This window comes from Oreochromis aureus, linkage group 6 (assembly GCF_013358895.1).
Source record: "Oreochromis aureus strain Israel breed Guangdong linkage group 6, ZZ_aureus, whole genome shotgun sequence".
In the NCBI taxonomy this organism is placed as follows: domain Eukaryota; kingdom Metazoa; phylum Chordata; class Actinopteri; order Cichliformes; family Cichlidae; genus Oreochromis; species Oreochromis aureus.
The window spans coordinates 6,440,463-6,464,284 of NC_052947.1; the positions used below are offsets into that span (position 1 = coordinate 6,440,463).

Below are 23,822 nucleotides of genomic sequence, written 5' to 3' on the forward strand. Positions count from 1 at the left end.
ACAAGTCTTGCTGTTTGATCCCATTATTTTCACTGAAAATTATTATTTTCAGGTCATTCTACAGCACACAGTGATAGTTCAGACAATGGGCTCGTTTTATGGCAGGAGTACAGGGAGTAATCTTTATTATTTCAGGAATCAGGGAACTAGCTAACACAGAGTCAAAGTGCATGATATAGGCTTCTGGCTGCTCAACGGTCCCGAGTATTCTTTATCATATTTTTCATTTCATTGCAGGAGGTTCAATATTGTCTTGCTGAAATATGTAAGACCTCACCTGCAAATGACATCATGTGGATTGGAGAAAATGTTGCTCTACAACCTGTTTAAGACTTTTAGCATTCATTTCCAGATGTGCAAGCTGTGAATTCCAGGCTTTTTCAGACATGAATGCATTCCCATACCATCAGAGATGCCCCCGTCTGTTTGGAGAAGATTGAGTATCCATGTTTTCCAAAAGGAACTTCAAATTTCAATGTGTCTGACCACAGAACCGTTATACGATTTGGCTCAGTCCTTTTGGAATTAGCTTTGGATCACTGAGTTTCTGGGTTTCTGGTTTGTGTCCACTTATGGCTTCTTAGAGCTTTAGCCTGCACTTGTGAATAGCACAACGAACTGTGTCCACAGACAGTCATTTCTGGAGGTTTTTGATGCAGTGACTTCCATGACAGAACCATGTCCATTTTTTAATGCAGTGCTGTCTTATGGCCCGAAGATCACAGCCAATCAGTACTGATTTTCAGTCTTTTCCTTTGCACAGAGATTTCTTGAAATTTCTCTAAATCTTCTGCTAATATGATGAGATATTCAAAGTCTTTGCAGTTTTACACTGAGGAACATTGTTTTGAAATTGTTCCACAATTTGTTAATGTGTTTTTCCCTTCTTTTTTTATTGTTCTTTTACTTATTGGTGAATCTCAACCCATTTTGACTTCTGAGAAACTCTTCCTGTCTGGGATGCTCGTTTTATAGCCAGTGATGTTGCTGACATGTTGCCAGTTAACCTGATCAGATGCAAACTTTTCCTAAATCTGCTTTTGTCACCCCGTCCCAACTGTTCTGATATTTGACATGTTTTCTAAAATATGGGTTTATGAGATTGCCAAATAATCGCACTCTGTTATTTATTTACATTTTACGTAGTACCCCAAACTTTTTAGGAATGTATTTAAATTTAAATGAGCTCGATCATTTAGGATAAAATAAAGTTATTATTTAAACGCTGGATCGATGAAGGTGAAAGGATGCTTGGAGTTGCAAAGCGCAACAAATCTAATGTAAACTCCACAGTGAAATCCACAAGGCTATTATTAGAAAGTTGCGTCACGGCAAGGTACAGAAGCCCCCCCGTCTGTGTGTGTGTGCAGGCGAACATCATTATCAGCACCGCAGTCAGCGGAGCGCTAATGGTCCCTCCTTCTTCCACATGGACCGGAACCGCGCTGCACGTGACCCGGAGACCGTGGACTAAGAGAGCTTCTCACACCGCATCATGGCTGCATCCGATGCGGCCGCGCGATACCGAGCCGTCTCCCTGCTCTGCTGCGGGGCTCCGCTCTCTCTGAGCCGGCTGCTCCTGCTCCTCTGCGCCTGTTCGCTGCTGCCAGCCCCGGCACTCGGCTTGCTCGGCTTCCGACCAGAGGAGACCGGGGCGGAGCTGTCCGTGGAGGACGGGGTGCTGAAAGCCACCGAGGGGACTCGCTTCATACTTCGGGTGTACTATTCCACCTCCTCGCAGAGACTCAACCGTGCTCGTGCCAACAACGCCGCGCCCTGGATCGCCTTCATCGAAGAGCCAGCTCCCGGCAGAGAGGGGCAAGTTCACCCGAAGCGGAACATGTGCATGGACAAGAACGCCAGCACCTCCGACATCGAGGTTTTGGGCTCTTTCAAGTCTGCTTCCAGTCAGAACTCGGTGCTGGTGGAGCTGCTGGCCAAAGACCTGAGGAGAGGGGAGAAGATTAAATATTATTCCATGTGCGCCTTTGACGGATCCAAATGGGAACACTACCGGACGAGAGATTTCTGGGTGGCCGTGAAGGAGCGCTCTGCAGTGCCGGAGCTCTGGCTGCAAGTGCTGGTCTCCGTCCTCCTGCTCGGGCTGTCAGCTCTGTTCAGCGGGCTGAACTTGAGCCTGCTGGCGCTAGATCCAGTGGAGCTACAGGTCCTCCAGAACAGCGGCACCGACACCGAGCAGAACTACGCGCGGAAAATCGAGTCTGTGCGTCGGCACGGTAACTACGTCCTGTGCACTTTACTGCTGGGGAACGCGATCATAAACGCCTCGCTCGCCGTGTGGATGTGCCAGATACTGGGCATGACCTGGCTCTCCACGGTCATCTGCGCCTTCGGGATCTTCTTCATCGGGGAGATTCTTCCACACTCGGTCGCATCGCGCCACGGCCTGGCCATCGCGTCCAAAACCATCTGGGTGACACGGCTGCTCATGGTGCTCTCCTTCCCCATCTCATACCCCATCAGCAAGCTGCTGGACCTCATCCTAAACCAGGAGATTTCCAACTTCTACACCAGAGAAAAACTCCTGGAAATGCTGCGAGTCACTGACCCGTACCACGACCTGGTAAAAGAAGAGCTCAACATCATCCAGGGAGCACTAGAACTGCGCACCAAAACCGTGGAGGACGTCCTGACCCCGCTGACCGACTGCTTCATGCTGGCCTCGGACGCGGTGCTGGACTTCAACACCATGTCCGAGATCATGCAGAGCGGATACACGAGGATTCCGGTATTTGAGAACGAGAGATCCAATATTGTGGACATTCTGTTTGTGAAGGACCTGGCGTTTGTGGACCCGGACGACTGCACCCCCCTGAAGACCATCACCCAGTTCTACAAACACCCGCTGCACTGCGTCTTCAACGACACTAAACTGGACGCCATGCTGGAGGAGTTCAAGAAAGGTGAGAGGGGTGTTAGAAGGGAGTGTGTGTGACATGTTAGCAGGTTGCTGGTGCTTCAAGTTTATAACTTAAGCTGTAACAGACTCTGTAAGTAACCTGGGTGAGAAATGCAGGTGAGAGGTGGCAAAAACAAACAAACAAACAAACAAACAAACAAACAAACAAACGTTTAAACGCACAAAACGAAACATTCCTGTTGTGTACTTGAACCTGATTTATCTTTGCACTCATGAGTCGTGTTTTTAACAAGAAAGTTTTCTCTGCAGTTCATGATTGTGATACTTTTTCTGGCGCTTTGAAGTACTACAGCAGGAAGGATTCAGTGTGTCACTGCGGGGTATATAGCGACACTTGTGGCATGCACAAAGGGAAATCAAACCCTCTAATAAACTAGTATTTAATGGATGAAGTTAAGACGGCAATTTGTGTACTGACACATAATTTGTTTTCCACCACAAGCTAGCTATAAATACGAGAATGACACGGGCCCTGAAAGTTGCAGCTGAGACAGCTGAGCTATCTTTTAGCAGCAGTGCTTAAACCTCTTTCATCTCCAGATGGTCCTCTTAGTATTAAACAGTTGTGATACTCCAGGGAATGCAAATATGTGATTTTGCAATCTGAAGCTGAAAAGGAGCTTTTCTTTTTTCCCCCTCTTTTGTTTTTGCAGTGTGCACAGCTTCCCCTGCAGATTCGAAGCAGTCTTCTACCCTGCATGCAGGCAGCTGGCTGTTCCATCTTACTCTAGAGTTTTAAATGGGTGGGGTTCGAATTGGCCAATCACAGACCTTGCTGCTTATCACTGCCTTCCTGCATTCTCAGGGACCCTGCATAGTCAGCACTTTTTTCTGCTGTGTTTGTGGTGAGGAGAGGAAGATAAATAGAGGACACCTTGACCCAGGCAGACTCTGTTTGCAGGAGAAGTTTGTATTTCTGTCTGTTTTGGCACAACACAGTGAAAAGCTTTCACTGCCAAATGTCACAGACGTTTTCTATTTATTCTGAACATCTTTTTTTCTTTTTCTTTTTTCTTTTTTTTAGCTTGTTGTAATGTTTTAGTGAAATGCTTTTGGAAACATTTTATAAACTTGGTAATGGTAGAATTTTCCAGAAATCTAAGCTGTGTGACTCTTTAGCTGTAAGCACAAAAAGTTTCTCTTGTCTTACACATCCAGTAACAGACAAGCAAGACCTGTGTGTGGATTTAAAATGAGCTGCATATATTTGTATTATGTAGTGGCTTGTACTGCATGAAGCCAGATGCCACCAGAGCTGCAGGATGAACACAAATATAGTTCTTGTGTCGCTCTGCAACAAAGGGATCTGGATGAGATAATCTACGCAGTCAAAGGATTATAAACAAGGTCTGTCCTCGACGCTTGTGTGTGTGTGTCTTCCTGTGCCTCCTTGACTCTGTGTAGGCACTGCAGCAGAAAAACTCAGGCCCTCTTATTCCTTTCAGTGAGAGTCCTGCAGTAGCTGGTGCTCACAGAGAGAGCTGCAGGAAACACATAGCTGCAGGGTGATGTACGGCACTGTGTAAAAGTCTTAGGGCAAAATTTTCTAGGAAATGGGAAAAAATAATAGTAATAAAAGTCATAGTCAACACTCTGTATGACCACCTTTATTCTCCAGCCTGAACTCTCTTAGGCAAATGTTCTTCTCATTTCTTTAAGTAGTCTTCAGGGTCTGCTTTTTGTTCTGTCCTCTGTCAAAATTATCCCAAACTGCTTCAATAATATTGAGGTTTTTCCAATCCAGGTATGCTTATACTGCATTGGCGGTGTGTGTGGGATCATTTGGGATTCATACACTTTCCAGATGGTATTTCACAGCCGATCAAAATTGTTGTGTACTTTTCTTTATTCATAATTCCATCAGTTGTGAATTCCAAACACCACTGGCTGAAAAGCAACTGCAAAACATGACAGCGCCTCTGCTGTGTTTTACAGATGGCTGTAGACACTCATTGTTGTACCTCTCTCCTGTCCTTGTTGCATATTGATGATAGTTTATGTAAACAATTTCACATTTGGATTCGTCACTCCATAAGACCAGTTTCTACTCATTTTCAGTCGAGTTCTTGTGTAATTTGTTAGATTTCTCCTGTTAAATCTTTCCTGTTTCTCTTCCTTAAGAACCACTTGTTGACAGCCACGCATCCACTGAACCCATTTCTGATGAGAAAGCAGTTTTTTCAATAGGATACCTGTGTCAAGTCTTTGCTAGATTTAAAAAAAAATTCTTATAGACATGACTTTCACATACTGTTCACCAGCTGTCGATGGATTTCTAGGCCTGCCACTTCTTCTTTTGTAGGTTTTCTCTGATTCTTTAAGGACACACTGCACAATATGTGAGGATATGGGATATGACATGTGTTTGGCTAATAACTCTTTGGGAAATAAATTAAAGATACTATTTTATGCCTGTTAAATTGTGTTGTCTTTGGCATTTTTATTGATCCCATTAAAACATGGGAGGAAATGGTGTGTTTTTGTGGCAGGTTGGTAGTACCAAAGTGCTTAAAGGTACAACTCAAAACTGGTTCTTTGTTAATTGGTTTGTTCTGTGTAGACACCACCCTGGTTCATCCTTGGAAAAAACAAAAACATCCCACTGAAAAGAGTTAGGTACAAAGACTGAACTGAAAATGAGTGAAAAAATGCCCAAATAAAAACGTTCAAAGATCTTCAGAAAGCCTGAAGAATTATTGCTTTAAAAATGGCAAAAAAGTCTGACTCCTTGGAAGCAAAATATTAAGAAATAAGCAGTGCCTCAAGTCTTTTTGCACAGTACTGTATAATGCATCGGTGGTTGCTCGACATATGCCTGCTGGCTTTGTGGGTTGATTTAAGCCACAGCTCATCAAGAAAAAGGAACATAAAACTAGAGAAATTAAATTCTGAGGAATAACTACAAATAAAAGGCTGATTATCTTTTATACAAACACAGTTTTGCACTTTAGCCTTAAAGCATGATCATACCATATTTATTTGCATAGCATTTAGATGATTAAACAGAGCAAAGTCTGCAGGCCACATGCATATTTGTTCAGCAATAAGTACAGTGTTGAAATCTGGTGTAGAAGACCTTTTGTACAATTTTCTTGCTTATGTGCCACCTTGTCTTCATGCAGATGGTATCATATGTAGAACAGGATTCCATAAGAACCAGATTTGTGTTGGCTTTTTTTGGTATTATTTATTTTTTTAAAAATAAGCAAAAGGCACAGTTTTAGTTGTAGTACCAAAATATACTAAAATGATCTAACATGCATGCAGTGACCATTTTCAGGTATATACATTATATCATTGGGTAATTCTAATGTCTAATTTTCATTGGGTAATTCTAATGGTAAGTCTAATGCTGGTGATGCCATCCCTCGCCATGCTATAGATACACACTCACGGTTACTTTTCTGTTTTCAGTTGTGAGGAGTAGTAGAAGTACTGAAGTTACAAAGTTACCAAAGATGAATATGAGTGGAGCTAGAGCCTGGTCAAAAAAGATTTTCACATTAAACCTCAGCTCTGGCTGAAAGGTCAGTTTACATCCAATCTTTTCTTTCGAGTGCATTTAAAACATCGTAATTATTGCTAAAATGAAATTCTGACTATAACAGGGAAAATAATTAACCAGTGCTTACTGAGAGAGAGCACATTCACTGCAGTGCAGAACAGAGTAACAGGAGGGCTGGTTAGAAGAGGTGATAATTTATTGAAAGCAAGTAAAACACTGATGTGACTGCATCTGAAGGCAGGTCAGAGCTGCAGCAGAGTCTGCTGGTCTGGTGAGACTGCACAGGGATTCTTTGGCCTGAATGCTAAGCAGTGTGTTTGGCACAAATGAAAGCAGCCAAGTAACACATTTCCTGCTGTGTACAACGGCAGCACCAGTACAGGGGACCTTTAGTTTGCCAGGCATAGGGTTCTTTAAACAGGTGGGAAGCTGAATAAGAGCACTGCACAGAAAGCCTGATCAAAGTGTGTTTAATCTGGCCAGAGAGCTGAAAGCAGGAAAGGAGTTTGTCAGTGAAAGCCAGATTTCATTACTACCACCAAAAACACATACGACAGTATGAGCTATCACTGATGGAAATACAGTGGGAAAAAAGAAATGAATGCTCGTTTAGGTCAACTTTATCTAATGACAGGCACTGAGTTATGCTGTGCTTCTAGTGTAAATTCTGCATCCCTTTACACTATTTTTTCTTTTTCTGAATCCTCTCCCTTCTCTCAGTTCTTCTCAGTATGCAGTCTCCAAGGAGGGAGAATATAAAATATTCAGTGTGCTGTATTTCTAGTTTGTCTCCAAGCCATCTGTTCTTTCTCATGTCCGCTTTTTACATTTCAGTCCATAATCTGTTTGAGAGACATTTTAGACTGACACATTTTCAAATAGGAACTATTTTCTTTATACAAAACTGTATATGTTTTCTTAGTTTTTGCATATTTGTCATACTTGCATGTTTTCAGATCATCAAACAAATTTTAATGTTAGAGTAAATACAAAATGTTGTTTTTAAATGATCATTTCGTATATCAAGGGAAGAACTTATTTAAACCTACCTGGCCCTGTTTGAAAAGTAATTGCCACCTGTATCTGGAAAGGGTTACAGAGACGTTTCTAAAGCTGTGGGACTCCAGTGAACTATATATAAATGGAGAAAACTTGGAACAGTGGCTGGCCTACCAACACTACTCTAAGAGCACACCAAGAACTCAGCAGGGAGTCACAAAAGAACACTTGCCTCGGTTAAGGTCAGTGCTTACCATTCAACAGTAAGAAAGTGAGTGAACAAAAATGGCATCCGTGGGAGAGTTCCCTCCTCTTAGATTTGCCAAAAGCCCATCTTGACGCCCTCCAAGACTTTTGGGAGAATATTTTATGGACTGACGAGACAAAAGCAGAGCTTTCTGAAAGGCTTGCATCCTGTTACATCGAGTGTAAAACTAGTTCAGTGCTTCATAAAAAAAACTTCATACCAACAGTCAAGCATGGTGGTGGTAGGTAGTCTGAGACTTCGTTGCTGGATGACTTGCTGTAATTGATGGAATCATGAATTCTGCTGTCTACCAGAAAATCCTAATGGAAAATGTCCGGACATCAGTTAGTGAGTTGAAGCTCAAGAGTGCTTGAGTTATGTGGCAGGACGATGATGTGAAACACAATAGCACCTCTGAGTGAGGCTCACGTTTATAAATTAACTTTAATAGGAGGAATTTAACTATATAATTCTTTTCTTTCTCTGCTTTTTGCCATATTTTTTTTTAAGTAAGCTTTATTTAAAAGCAGCATAATAAAACTGGACATTTCTTTGGTGATTTGAAAGATTTGAGGGTGACAAAGATGCAAAAATGTAGTTAAACAGAAAGAAAATAGTGCCTACATAAATCGGTTCAGCCACATTTGTGGATTTTTTTTTAAATAACAGAATAATGATTTCAGGAAAGAACCTTTGATGTTTTATAAATACATATTTTTGGCATTTTGATCCTCTCAAGGGGAGTGCCATTTAGTTAGGCAGACATCTCTACAGCCAGTATGTCCCAAACGGGGGAAATCTAACACAAATAACACTAGAACCCAGATGTAAAACTTGTAATTTTGATCTTATGGTGAACTTCCCTATAAGTGGCTTGGAACGAAACTGGACTTTTCACCTGTCATCCATGAGGCTTCTTCAGTTCTGAAGAACTGAACCTTATGAATGCTATGAAAGCATAGTTTCTTATGTCTTGGTTTTGGTGTAGTTCAGTCCCTTTTTACAGGAATGAAACCTTAATGTGAACTCGGAGATGAGCTCAGTTCAGACTTGTCAGCTGCCATAGTTTAAAACAGCTGGTGCTTGGAGACATTGTTTAGAGAAGTTAAAAATTTAAAGCAGTCCTAAACTTTTGATAAGATTAGTTTGTTAAAAAAAAGTTGCTAGGTGATAGACAAAAAAAATAAATTAATTAATAAATAATAAATTAATTAGTAAAGTATGTTTAAAAATTGATTGATTTAAAATCCATTTAATTATCACATACACTTCTACTACTACTACCACTACTACTATTACAACTAAAACCCAACAACTAATAATAATAATAATAATAATAGGAGGAAGAAAAGGAAGACAGAAGAAGAACACAATAATCACAGGATTACCCAGGTCCACTGTGTTTCTGTTCTATTGTATTGTTTTATCTTTTACGATGGTTTATATGGTATAAATGTTTGTATTTTGACTTATGTAGACTAGTTAAAGCTGCTTTAGTTTGCCCCGAGACCTGAAGGAGGAAGCTAACCCAACACGTGCCATCTCCCCAAGTGAAAACAGCCATGAAGGGAGCCGTTTTCTTTCGTTCTTTTTTTATTTATTTACCAGGATGGCAGTTGAGCTTGCGTGGCTGGCCTGAAATAACACTTCGCTCGTTTTTAATGATATGATTGATGCCTTTACAATATAGTTGTTAAAAGTCAAGAATAAAAATGTTAAATTCCAAAATACTTTAGAAAGAATGAAATGAAAGATGTAATTATGCAAGGAAAAACACTGAGACATAGTTGGCGTTGTCACATCTTAAAAGAATCTTTAAAAAACAGAATACTGTGAGAGAACGCAGTGCACATGAGCCTCTCTCAGTCCACTTTGGATGTACGCCTGACCTATTTAGCTACAAGCAACACTGCCAGAATCCAGAATCGTGTGCATTTGTGTTAGTCTGTGTTTGTGCATCAGTGTGTGCGAGGTAGTATTTGGCAGGCAGAGAGTGTAAGAGCAGAGAGCGAGGAAGTTGATTTGAAGCCAGGCTGCTGAGAATAGGAGGGGCTACAAACAAGGGCTCACTTTACTCGGTGAACTCGTTCTTCCGTTATGTTTCCTACACATCTCAAACGAAATAAGATCAAAAGACAATCCTGTCAGCCCGACTAAGCACTTCATCATTTTGTTTTGTTTTCCTCCACTGTAAAATATGCTCCCGAACACGATTTTCATCCAGCAGTGCATGGATTATTAATTATGCCATTTATCTTTGGGAACACCACAAGATGTTACCTTCAAAAGCACACACTCATCACCCTGGAAGTAAACACAGCAGGAGTACGGCAGACTTTCATATGATGGATTGTGTTTTTGCATCCAGAGCGCCCTTTGTATTAAATCCCATCTGCTGTTACACCCACTCCATTCAGCTCCCGCTGGCGCGCCACTTACTGAACATCAGACGGCACAGCTCCACTCAGTCATTATGACTCATACTGTGCAGTGGAAAGGGAAGGAGCATTACTTAAATCTAATCCAGAGGCTAAATATGAAATCTAATCATCTTATTTGACACACCAACACTTTACAGGATAACTGTATTCCAAGTTTCACATCTCAAGAATCAAAAGGTGTACTGTTAGTAAGTCAAGTTAAACAAATTCAATCATCATTTTATAAAATTGTTTCCAGCAATCGATTGCCTCAATTTTAAGGGTCTGTACTAGGGTAGCTTTGCATGACTTATGCTTCAAAATAATCCTTATTTATCTTATACTGAGTCTTTGTGCAGCCCATAATTCCCTTCACCCTGGGTTTTTAGGAGCTTCCTCCCTCCTTTTGTATTTACTTTGTTCTGATTGGCTGTTCCTCATAAACATTAAAGATTTAATCGGCAGGTGGGCGGGGCTTCTATGATTAGAGGCAGAGCAGTGTGGATGAGATGACCATATTAGGAAGTTGTGTTTGTTTGTTTGTTTGTCTAGTGTCCACACTTTTCAAGATATCATTTTCAAATTTTGTGTGATGGAAGATACCAATGACAGCTTCAGCTGATTTAATTTTGGCGAAAATCAGGTCAAGGTCACACCAAAAACACTGAAAACTATTACCTACAATTTTTCAGCAGATTTGTCTGAACAATTGTTCAACAGTTCACCTTTGGGGGCATGAATACCTAGGTTGGCTAAGCATTTGACCTTGACCTTCATTACTGGCATCAAATTAAACTTGAAAACAAATTTCAAGAAACCATATCCCTGCTGTAATATATAAGTGTTATATATAAATGTTCTGTTGGTTCGTTATTGTTCATTCTTGTGTATTCTTGTTTGCCACATTTGACTTCACTGACTTCTGTGTTTCTGTGTTTTTTTTCTAGTTATTTTCATGAGCATTCTGCCTTAGGTTCATTTTGTTATATTCTATTGTTATTTTGTATGTAGTAGTTTGTATGTTTGAGTCTGTTGTCAACTGATTGTGTATTTCCTCCTTTACTTTGGTAGTCTTTTGTCACCGGTGCTTTACATTGAGTTCTGCTTTCCCTTTCCCTGCTCCCCTCTTGTTGTCCATGGTTTATTTCTGCTATGTTTCCCCCCTGCTTCCCGTAGCCTCATTACCTTTGGTGTTTATTGTCTCAGTCTCCCCTTGCCTTTGTTGAGTTGTCCCACATTGCCGTGTGTACCCCAGTGTACTAATTCCTCATAGCTCCTGGATTTTATTTTCTGTTTTTAGACTATGCTTTTTTTGACTGCTCCAGCATTAAATGCTCATCATATTTTAAATTCCGCCTGTGTTCCTGCATTTGGGTCCACTAACAATCACCACACTCTACACAGTTTACTGTGACAACCAGTCAGGAATTTTAATTTTAATAACATCCATATAAAAATGAAAAATTGGGTATAGAAGCTACTATCACTCTGATACTCATCTTCATACAGGGATGTTAAATAATAGTTCAGTCAAAGTCAAGGACTTTGCACGCTGCTGTTGAAGTTTCTTTTCAATCAGTGATATTTGTGAAGCTGTGTAATATTTAAACAGAACCATATCGCAAATAGTTTTAAATGGTAAAAATGGTTATATTTAGAGTTGGGTAATCTGAATAGATTTCCGTGTATTTATCCCTTCTATCTACATACTGCCAGTGGCTTTGAGTGAAAAATGACACTGATGCGAGATTCACTGTTCATGCAGGCAAGTCCCACCTCGCCATCGTGCAGCGCGTTAACAATGAGGGTGAGGGTGACCCTTTCTACGAGGTGATGGGCATCGTGACCCTGGAGGATGTCATTGAGGAAATCATCAAATCAGAGATCTTGGATGAGACAGATCTCTACAGTATGTATGCAAACACACATGCATAAGCTCACACGTAAATACGTGGTCAAAATACATGGAAATGTACGATTTAATCACGCTGTTTTTATGTGTCTAAGCTGATAATCGCACAAAGCGTCGTGTTTCTCATCATGAGCGAAAGCAGCAGGACTTCTCCATCTTCAAACTGTCAGAAAATGAGATGAAAGTGAAGATTTCCCCCCAGCTTCTCCTGGCAACACATCGTTTCCTCTCCACAGGTAGCAGCCAATCAAATCGCCTCTCTGTCTCTCTGAGCGCTTACGTTTCTGCACAATATGCAACAAAAACATCAGTGTTTTAGCACTTGTAACAAGAATATTTGCAGTGTTTGTCTTCACCCAATCCAGTCAAAGTGCAGGTGTTTATGCACCTGTATCTTTTTGCTTTTTTTCAGAGGTGGAGCCCTTCAAACCAACACACATCTCAGAGAAGATCTTATTGAGGCTCATCAAACACCCCAGTGTTGTTCAAGAACTCAAGTTTGATGAGAAGAACAAGCGAGCCTCTCAGCACTTCCTGTTCCAGCGCAACAAACCAGTGGACTATTTCATCCTAGTGCTACAGGTACCTGCAAGAATTTGACCTTTCACCATGGCAGTAATTAGCTATGGCTATGATATCCTGTGTGCAAGTCAGTCAGACCACATTATATTTCTCCAATATTATTTTGCAGGGTCGAGTTGAAGTAGAGTTTGGTAAGGAGGCACTGAAGTTTGAGAATGGAGCGTTCTCTTATTTCGGGGTCCCAGCCATCATGCCAGCAGGTACAAAAAACCTTCCCTAACATCACTAAATTTACAAATATATTAGACCGCCCCCGAATGTAAGGTTTATACCACAGCAGTCTTAGATTAACATTATTGATAATTTGCAACATCATTTTTTATGTTTTCATAATGGTTAATGTGCTAGCATGCCCACGCTCTTTAATGCTAAAACATAGTTATTGTTTATTAAACTTACTATTTTACAAAAAGCAGAAATAAAATAGCAAAGCACCTTTTTATGATCAAAAAAAAAAGCTGCGCATCTTACTCATTACATATGGTACTGCAAATTCATCCTGACACACTAAAAAAGAGTGTGCAGAAGCTGTACAACACATCCACCCTAGACTGTAATGCACTTTCTATCAGATATAAACAAATAGGCCGCCAGATATGAAGCTAATGTGATTTACTTGCTCAGTGAGAGTGCAGCGACTCGTCTCCTCCTCTGCTTGAACATCAGGATTTGAAAAAGGATGTATTTTAAAATCAAAGCAAATTTGAAAGATTTAGTTCTAGTCGAGACTCTAAACATCTTGGCATGTTTTTAAGTAGTTTGTGGATGAATGTTGGGTTTTTTTTAAAGCAACAAGAATATTGCTAATAGTAAAATTCTTATTTTATTGTATTTGTCTGCTTTGAAAAGTATACTTATAATTCACAGTTAATTCATTAAAGATTATAATAGAATGTTTTCAGTTGTGCAGTTATATATGCTCGTTAGGCACATAAGGTTAAAGACGCAGAGTTTTGTTTCATTTTATATGAATAAAATATATTTAAATATCAGGCTATATGTAAAATGTGAGATCTGCTGTTTGCATGTGTCCCCTAGTGACTCCACTATGAAGCAAACACTGTGTAGTGAATGAACATTAGTTCCCTAAACATGCATAAAATACTGCTTGAGTGAAAATGTGCAAACACATAGTGTATTTGTGAAAATGCTCTGAAACTCTTCAAAAATCTTCAGTTGTAGCATTTAAATGCTCTGAGTGGCAGCATTTAAATATTTAAATATTATTGTAAGACTCGTATGGTAAGGAGTCTAACAGTATTAAATATTAGATTAACAGGGTGTAATGTGAACACTTCTGAGTCTTTTAAATGCTATGCACTTTTTTGCAGTACTTCTTTCAGCTGCAGTGACATCCCTGAGATCTTTCGTGATTTCACTGACACTCCACCATTTTTCTGTCCTTGTTAAAAGATGCATGTTTGATATGATGTCGTCCTTTGCAGTCCACAGATCGCCCTCTCGTAGCAGCGGTTTGGACCGCTCTGAGTCGATGCTCTATGGGGGAAGTATGAGCCAGCTGAATGGAGGGGGGAATGTCTACCTGCCAGACTACTCTGTAAGGCAGCTCACTCACCTTCAGCTCATCAAGGTAAAACCTGAAACTCACATGGTGTCTGAAAGACGACATGCTATAAATAGCACATATACACTGACTTGAATGGAGAGGGAGATGTTATCAACCATGACTGAAAAAAGTTCATTACATTTAGTAACTTTTTGCTGAGACTAAATATGAGGCTGCATGCTGGATTTTTCTTACTTCATTTAATTTGGGGATTTGGCTGAAGGTCCATTATCGGCGCCAAACCAGAGACTAAATTTTGTAATGGGATTATTTTATAAAATTACAGAATTACTGAAATGTCTGAAAGCTTATTGTAGATCTACCATAATAAATAAGTAAATAAAAACTGTGCTGCCAGCATCTGTGATCCATCTCATTCATAATATAACATTAGATTAATACATTCTGGTATGATGGGCTCTTACATCACTTTGGACAAGGAACAAATATTTAGTTTTCTGGTTTGTTCTTAGGCTTTTGTGACTGCTCTGAGTTTGCTGAAGAACTGTATTAATAAAGAGAATGTTTGCAGGACTGAAAAGTCCGACATTCCCAAAATCTTTTGCTCACATAGCTCCTTGGAAGAAATGTTTCCCTGACTGAAATTTGGGCTGAAATAACTCTCGTCACTTAGGCGTCAGCTGTCAGAACAAATTGAAATCAGATAGAAGACAGACGGGGGAAAGTGCAACACAAAATTGCCCGCAAAGAAAAATAATTAAATACATCCCCACAGTATACAACAAATGTTACTGGGATAAACTCAGATATATTAAAATCCCTGTTATGGTAAACTAGAAACTGAGTTCTGATCAATATGAAGAAACTAAGTTTCAGAAAAAATATTAGGATCAGTCCTTCAGAGGACAATACAAAGTCACAGTGTAACCTTGCTAATAAATGGAGAATTCTCTTTACTTCCATCTTTTTGTTCTTTGCATATCTCAGTCATCACAATCATCCAGTCGCCTTCAACCTTGGCATGAGTACATTGCTATTACGGTGTACACACACACTCATAGTCATATTTGTTTGGCTATCAAATATCAGATGGAGAACATTCACTGACATTATTGTATAACCAAATCACTTACTCCTAAATTTAACATCACCACTGAGTGCTAAAGTGAGCTTGTCCTTAAAGCTTCAGTTTTTTTTCAAAACAGTAACTTAATGATTGCCTTTCCTGGGCGTAGTTAGAGAGCATCGGTGTCTGAGTGGACGGGGTACTAGTGATGAAATTCAGTTTTGCAGACGACTTCTCGAGGTCGCAGTGTTGAAAGGAAGCTATACTGTGACGATGGTGCAACACAAAAGGTCAGAGGATCATTAACAATGACACAAATGATCTTGAGACAATGAATATTTAATGAGATCTCTTGAACTAAGCAGCAGACGTTACCGTCCTCATTAACATTCTCCTTGATTTCATCTCACTTGTAGCAAAAGACAAAAAGAAAGTTGACCATGAAGTAAAGACAATATGACCCAAGGAAAAAACTTTTAGTCAAAATGGACAGAAATAATTGATTTTTACACTATTAACTTTCAGATATAACAGGGTGTACAACAAAACTTTTAGAAAAGAATAGGTTCACATTCAACTCTTAATAATACCCACAATCCTCTGCTTCTATGTATCAGATCACCCGGAGTCACTACCAGAATGCAGTAACAGCTACCCGGATGGACAGCTCCCCTCAGACCCCTGATGCTGACACCCATCTGACAGAAAGCAACTCCCCAACCCCCGGGCCTCCAGCACCAGAGCCCACCACCACCACACTGATGCCCCCAGAGCACACTACTGCCACCCTTATGCCCCCACCCAGGGAGACCAGTCGGCCCAGTTCAGCCCGAACCCGGGGACAGCAGTCCAGTGTACCGCACAGCACCTCCCTGCTCAATGAGAAGAACCGCATTGTCCGTAAGTATCCTGGACTCCAGAGATATGGAGTCATGCCGTGTCAACAGCGATGACTTGAAGCAGGTTTCATGTCACAGTGATGTCAGTAAGAGATTATTTGAGCCATCAGAGGTAGAAAGCCACGCCACTCCTGCAAATGAGTTTTTTCCTAAATCGATAAGGGTGTAATATTCAGCGTGACTGGAATTGAATACCCTGAGCTACCTAAAACAGCATGTTTAAAAACGAGTGAGTGAGAGATAAAACCACAGAGTGAAATGACAGAGAGAATATTAATGACATGAGATGTGTGGGTTTCTTTGTTTTTCTACTTGAGAAAAAGTTTAGGTGCAGGCTCGGCCCAGAGAGCTGTGTTAGTATTAATTTGCGTCTGGTTTTAGGATTAAAATTAAACATTAGATGGCAAATCAAAGTTTAAAGGATTTCTGGTTAGATGAGGTAAAAAATTAAGGTAAACATGTACTGGGACACATTTACTATTCCAGTTCTAATTTTTAATTTCATTATTATTCAAGTAAATGCTTCCTTTGACTTATTATTTAATGTATGTTGACGTGTCGCGACAAATGCTTTTTACACAGAGTCTCTACAGTCTTGGTTGGAGACTGCAGCACGACCAAAATGAACTTTCTTTGCCTTTGAAATGGTTAGTTTGAAGGCAGGGACCAGATCTGCAGTCACTCGCAGTCAGTTGCCATCTTCAAGTGATTTTAGTGCATCGAGACAGCAATAAAACAACAATAGGACGTCATCAGTCTGCTATCAGTTTGAGATTGAATGGGTTCAAGTTGACAGTTACATGCAAGCTGTGATAATTTAACTGCGATAAATTGGTGAAAAGTACAGATGTGCTGCATTCTTCAATCACAGAAATTCATATTAAACTACTTGAACATTAAACTAACTACTTACGTTCAGCGACCACCCACCTGATAGGTGTGCAACAGAAACTCTGTTGCTGCAGGATGACAATTTAACTGCAAAATGACACAGATGCTCTGCAGCCCTGCATTTATGCAGGAATATAACCACATTACAACCAGCTGAGTTGAGTGTCCTACTACAAACAGATGCCTTGGTGCATGCTGACTCAGACAGATCGCAGCCTGTTGGAAATCTACTTTAAATTTGCTCCAAATGTGAAAACATTCAATGCAAACATCAGCCACTGATTTTTTCCTCTAGTGTGACTGAGCCATTAAGAAGTCATGTTAAAACCAATATTAGGATAGTTAACATAAGCTTTTTTTTAGAAATGGTAAATGGACTGGTTCGTATATAGTGCTTTTCTACTTTACCTGGGCACTCAAAGCACTTTATACAACTTGGCTCATTCACCCATTCATACAAGCACTTTTTCTCTGCTTTTTCTACATAAGTGCTTTCACATACATTCATAGTCCGATGGATGCATCGGAGACACATGGTGTTAGTATCTTGCCCAAGGAGTACATGGTACCTACCTCTAGTGATACAGCCGCCAGTGGACTCTAGTCAATGTTTGGAGGATCAGGACATTGTTCCACATGCAGGACAAAGCTGCAGTTAACCCACTGCAGACCTGCTGTCATTACTGGAAATACTCAGTTTGGTTGAAGTATTTCCTTGGAAGCTACTTCAAACACTTCAATAAGTTTTAGGATTAGGGAATTCTAAAGTCTGTAGGATTCCCTCACTTGCTAACTGGTGACTTTTATCAACTCTACTCGCATATAAGTGCAAACAGGAAATTGGAGAGACTTTGTGCCAGGAAACTGAAAGGTGTTTCAGTGAGTGGTTGCTATTTTATTTTCATTCATAATTATTATACTAAACAATTATGTTGTATATTTTATTTTTCAACATTTGGTAGATTAAATTATCTACTATGTAAAGTTATCCAGTCCAACATGGGATTCAAACATTTCAAAACCCCAAACCAAGAAAAACATGCTATTCCCGCTAAAAAAAAATCTAACAGTTTTATTGACTTATCAGTCAATATTTCAAGATTTCACATCTTAAATCCAATAAAAGAAACTACATCATGTGTTTTTTGATGTTCATATTTCTGTGGATGTGTCTGCTGCAGGCAGCAAGTCTGATGGCCAGAAGAGTCCGAGTGATTCGGTGTTTCTGAGGATGGATGAGATCCCCTACATCAGAGAGGACAGATGTGAGCCTGACAGACATGCTGGTTAGTCTAACTGTTTATGTTAAAAAAAATTAAAAGCTTCCACACAAGAAATCTGACTGATTACAAAAATATAGACATGGGTACAGAGAGGAAGTCACGTCCATGTCTTTAACGGTGACAGCGGACATGAAACGTATACAACACTAAAATATTCCAAAAGAACACACATCACAGTACACATCATCACGTAAAATCTTTTTCTGCATTAATGCATGTAAGGCAGGTTTACCACCAGCTTCAATCCTTGAAAAAAGCTTGAAAACTCCAAACACAAACATAAAATATCAAGTATTTTTAGCACGTGGCTCTCAAACTAAGCACAGAGTCAAACAGGACTTTAGTCTGTCCTCTAGCAGAGACCAAAGATATTTATCACTGACAGGTCATAATATCTCTCTCTCTTTCTCTCTCTGTCTGTCACTCTCAGACATGGCCTCTGTTCCCATAGAAACGGACACATCCCCTTTCATCAGCAGCCTGTCGCTGAGTGGTTCAGAGGACACACTGGGCAAGAAACTGCTGCTCAAACTAAGTCAGTCACACACACAAGCCACCTATTCACCAACCCTTTCTATTCATTTCACTCACTTCCTACTTGGATTTGATTCACATGCAAACACACACACACACACACACACACACACACACACACACACACACACACACACACACACACACACACACACACACACACACACACACACACACTTAAACATACATTAGTGTTTTGGACTTGCCTGCTCTGTATTCTCGTGCTGTTTCTGGAGGATGATTCCAGCGCTTTGTGTCAGATCGATGTGTAGGAGGCTGCTGCTGCTGCTGCTGAATTTGAAAACCAAATCTTCATGAAAGTAAAACTATACACAAACGACTATAAATAGTTTACAGGGACATTTGAGTTTTGTTGATTTGGGTATTTCTATGCAAATTGTTTACTTCTCTTCATTTCAATCTGAAATGAAAACCTCACAGAAATAAAGCTTTGTTCACGCAGCATTAAAAGCATTGCAGAAATTAGAGACGATAGAAAGTCAAAGACAATCGACAACTTCAGGTGAATATTTAAAGTGAATACAGGTGAAAAATCACTGTTAATGAGAAGTGAATCAGTCCTGAGATAAACCTTTCTCAACTCCAAGGCAACCGATTGAGGCGACTTCCAATGAGATCGCAGGATGCGTGTAATTGACATGATGCAGGGCAGTAAATACATTAGATTGGTACCTAACCAACTGGAGCCTGGAACTCACCATTCAAAGTAATGCACCATGAGCAGATTGCTGCCTATGTGGATACAGCTTAACACATGCTTACAGAAGCCTGTAAAGGACTTTTAAAGTGATAATGAAAGATTGATTGATTGAGTAAAATAGAACTAAATGTAATGCTCCACATATGTATGCTTAATATGAGTGAAAATTACAACCTCCATCTGGTGTATAAAACAAATTTGACTGATTTTTATTCCAGTTTGCAAAGAATTGATGTTTTTGGTTTCCACTGATTGTTAAGATCAAAGTGTTTCCTTCTTTTTGTTGAGAAAATTACTTTTTGGTTCATAGAGACCTGTTACTTTATGATACTTTATCCTCAAGCACAATGATGTGTTTTTATCTTTTTATGAAACACTAAAAACAATTTTAAAAATCCAAAAGAAAAGAAAAGAATTTTATTTTAAACCAAAAAAAACAAAAAAGCCTCAGCCATGTTGATTTATCAGGAAGTCTGGACATAGACAGGCAATTGATAAACAGAAACATTTCAATATATTTCTGGTAAAAAATTACACCTTAAATTAAGATCCAAAGCGTTACAATGCTAGTAACTGGCAATAATATGATGTGACCTTGGCTAGAAGCCTAATAAATACTGTCTATAAATTTAAATCTAACAACAGCATGTAGTTTCTAGTAGGTGTATGATAGGTACGCTGGTCCTTCTGCATTTAACTGTTAATGTGTTTTGTTTCCTCAGGCCACAAGAAGAGGAAAAAATCTCGTGAAGGGGAAAAGACACCAGAGGACATTTCAGAGCAGCCACTGGTGAAAACCTAGCAGACTGTGTGTGAAACAGACCTGAATACACTCCATCATGTGATGGTTCTTTAAGCTGTTTGTAAAGACAAATGTGGCTGCTGAATTACAGCTCTCAGAGTTTTATCTGAAAACACACTCCAAAAGCCCGCACTGTTGGAGACCGTAAAGTGGGCCTGTTTCCAGGAATGCACAGAACCTGTGGGTGGAAGACACCATTCTAACAAGAAGTGGGGGTGCAGCTTTAGCAACATGCACCAAACCCTCAGCTCTTTAATTCACTGTATCAAAAAACACAAGCTTCAGCACTATGCCATGGCTTCTCATCTCCAGGCTCTTGTGTGGATGCACATGTATAAAGAAAAGACTGTGAATGTAAAAGATTTATAGAAAAATAGTTTTTTTTTTTTATACTACTCACGTAAGACTACTTCTTCAATGGAGCTAAAGACACTGATGTTGCACGGGAAACAGAGGGAAGACACCAAAGATGTTGCTGTTTTGTACGTACTGCTCCAAAATGCACAAGTGAAATTATAGTAAAGGTTCTTTTAAAGGCTGCCTGATTAGCACCCATTATGTAATAATTAGAGTTTCAGCCTACAGTGCAGAAATATTGTCTTTTTGCATTTTATTTGTTAACACTTGCATTTCATATGCAGTCAGTCACAAATTTTTTCCACTAGTCGCTCACAAAATGTGGTCACACTGGGGAATAGTTAAATAGCATACAGCGATTTCTGATGGTATGGAGGCCCAGAAGTGCCAACAGAAAAAAACAAAGAAAGAACAAAATGAAAACATCATCAAACATTGCTGATGCTTGTGTGGTGTAGGCTATTACAGCAGCGAATTTATATCCATAGTTTTAGATGAATGGCATGTTCGAATATAATTTGAACCTTTCGATGTGCCCACGTGTTTCTACCCATGTGGTGAATCAATTCAGTAGATGAAGAGAAATATATGGTTATGATAATATATTTTTCAACTGCATGTGGGTATTACGATTGGAGCTCTAAACAATCGCTGAGTCTGAGAATCATTTAAGTGTCTGTAAAACGTGGGCTGGAGACAAATCTACTAACTGTTGAGTGTCGAACACAAAGTCATTCCCTGTCTTGCTGAGAGCGATTAGCTCAGCTTGGCCTAAATCCTGGAGTCTGGCGCAATTTGCTTTAAGCGGCTAAAATCAGTATTTTGTTGTGGTAACAATAAAACATCCCATGCAGAGGTGTTAGCAAAGGGCTAGTGAGCATTTAGACTCAAAACGCTGGTAGACACTATGGCCAAAAAATGGCCACCACGATGTCATCTATTTGTTAGAGAAGTCTCATTGTTGGGGGTTATGCGGGTTTCATGGAAGTCATGTTTTAAACTCATGGCTGAGAACATCAGGAAAGTGGTTTTTTGGAAATAATCCAGCATTTAAATATTGTTCTGCTCTGATGTTTGCTACATGTGCTGCAGGCAGTGCTGAGTGTAAGAGAAACAGTGGCAGCTGAGCCACAGAGCCAAAGACCACACCAGGCAGTGTTCTGGCTCTAATATAAGAGGATGTAATGATTATATAACTCTCCTTAAACGTTGTTAGCGGAGGTGGAGGAGTGTCTTTAAAAGGCTTTGTTTGTTTTTCTTTTTGCTGCATGTATCCACCTACAGTTTGTATGACAGCAGTGCTGAAAACACCCAGTGCCACACAGTTTGTGGATGACGTCATTGCTTGAAATCATGCTCCTTCTCGGTTTTGATAGTTGAGACATGTCGCTTTTTTGATCACTTTCATGAAGTATAATATCCTGCCACTCTTATTGTGTAGGAAAATGATTCAGTCATAATAGCATGCAGGCCCTGGAGGTTTACTGCTGACTGTCTGAAGGCCCAAATCATTCAGGTTTTTCCTGATCTGTGCAGAGCTGCCTCTGAACCTGCGCTCTCTGTTTGTCTACATGGTGCAGCAGGGATGGGATGGATGGGTGTGGCACTGTCTCACTGAGGTTCAGGATCAGATTTGTGCCACTGCAGCACAGACCTGGAGCAGGAGGAGGAGGAAGGAATGTGAAAAAAAGGAAAATGCACTTAAAGGCCTAAAGTTTGATGTCAGACTCACCAATACAGTTTTGTTTCCTGACTGAAGCCACTTTGCTGCATTACTTTGTAAAATGTTATCGTGCTGCATCATCTGCACTTAAAAACTCTACTTGCATAATTGGGGGAGGATTAAATTCCTTGATTTGTTTAAATTGAATTTTGAAAGACAGTCAACAAATTAGTGAGAAGCAATAGCGTCAAACAGCCTCGCCCAGCAGTACAAATTCATATTTAGGAAGTAGTGGGAGGGGTGCTTTTTAACTCTGCTCATTGGTTAATGTAATAGGAGGCCAGGGAGAGAGAAACATCCCTCCTGGGTACAATACATGAAACCTGCTGAGTCATTTTGCTGCATTGGGGCACCAGCCTCAGCCAATCAGCAGCATCCTTTGAGGTCAAATCCAGACAATAACAGATTCTGCTGCAGGACGTTGTTGATTTGTTAGGTCAGTTCATGCTTCCTGCTGTACATCTATTTGAGCTTTGGAGATCAAGATGCACTCATAACATGTCTGAGATCTGTTCTGTATATTCACTGTTTCTGCTATGAGACAAAGTAACGTCAGCTGATCAGTGCAAATTTGTTCTCAGCTGTTTTCACTGTATTTTCTAACAGAAGGAGCCAAGTTGCAGACATGTACAGACAGGATTTCCTTGGAAATATGAGTTTAATACTTGTAATATAGAAAAGCAACTATGTGATGTTTTTTGTATCAGAATATACAAAAATACAGAGTTCCACAAAATACTGAATTTTAAAAGTCTGCTGTCTTTATTTTATATTAAAGACAAATCTGGTGATTATATATTGTGGTTTATTTTTCTTGCTTTAAACATTTCCCACAAGACCAAACCAACCAACATGATCCTATTGACAAGTGTCGTTGGTACTAAGGGGTGCAAAGTGTGCCATGAAAATATCCCTCACCCCACTACTACACCAACAGACTAAATTCAATAAACCGTCGTTACAAGGCAGGATGGATCCATGCTTTCATGCTGTTTGCACTAACTTTTGACCCTGTAATGTGAATGTTGGAGATGTCAAATCAAGACTCATCAAATCAGGGGACATTTTTTCCAGTTTTATGTTGTCCCATTTTAGCCTCAGTTCCTGTTGTTTGAGGACAGAAATGAAACCCAGTATGGTCGTCTGCTGCTTCAAGTTTTGACATACAGCGAGTCTGGAGTTCCTCTTTCTCTACACCTTCAGTTTAGATTAACTTAAAGCAGTCACTCACTGGACAGTTCTCTTTTATGAACCATAGAGATGGCTGTGTAAATCAGCAGTTTGTGAAATAGTCCGTTTAAAGTCACTCAAATCACCTGCTCTGTTCTGGAAAGCAGCCACAAGCTCCTCAGCACAGCTATGATTACTTGTGACAGCTGATGACTTTACTTCACACTCAGTGCAGTCAACAT

At 40.0% G+C, this 23,822-nt stretch overlaps 1 protein-coding gene across 1 annotated transcript; it reads left to right on the forward strand.

Moving 5' to 3' along the window:
• Positions 1–1,495: 1,495 nt before the first annotated feature.
• Positions 1,496–23,153, forward strand: LOC116315596 (metal transporter CNNM1-like). Its single transcript, XM_031733933.2, has 10 exons — positions 1,496–2,924; positions 11,878–12,021; positions 12,120–12,260; positions 12,437–12,606; positions 12,716–12,806; positions 14,052–14,197; positions 15,818–16,100; positions 18,172–18,276; positions 18,704–18,808; positions 20,251–23,153. The coding sequence occupies exons 1-10, from the start codon at positions 1,496–1,498 to the stop codon at positions 20,328–20,330; spliced, it is 2,694 nt and encodes an 897-aa protein (XP_031589793.1). The 3' UTR covers positions 20,331–23,153.
• The last annotated feature ends 669 nt before the right edge of the window (positions 23,154–23,822 follow it).

What these genes read in the sequence shown, in the direction of transcription:
- LOC116315596 (XM_031733933.2), top strand. Translation starts at nt 1,496, where the DNA reads ATGGCTGCATCCGATGCGGCCGCGCGATACCGAGCCGTCTCCCTGCTC. An exon ending in ATTTCATCCTAGTGCTACAG is followed by an intron (nt 12,607 to 12,715) that starts GTACCTGCAAGA and finishes ATTATTTTGCAG; the next exon opens with GGTCGAGTTGAAGTAGAGTT. An exon ending in TGAGAAGAACCGCATTGTCC is followed by an intron (nt 16,101 to 18,171) that starts GTAAGTATCCTG and finishes TGTCTGCTGCAG; the next exon opens with GCAGCAAGTCTGATGGCCAG.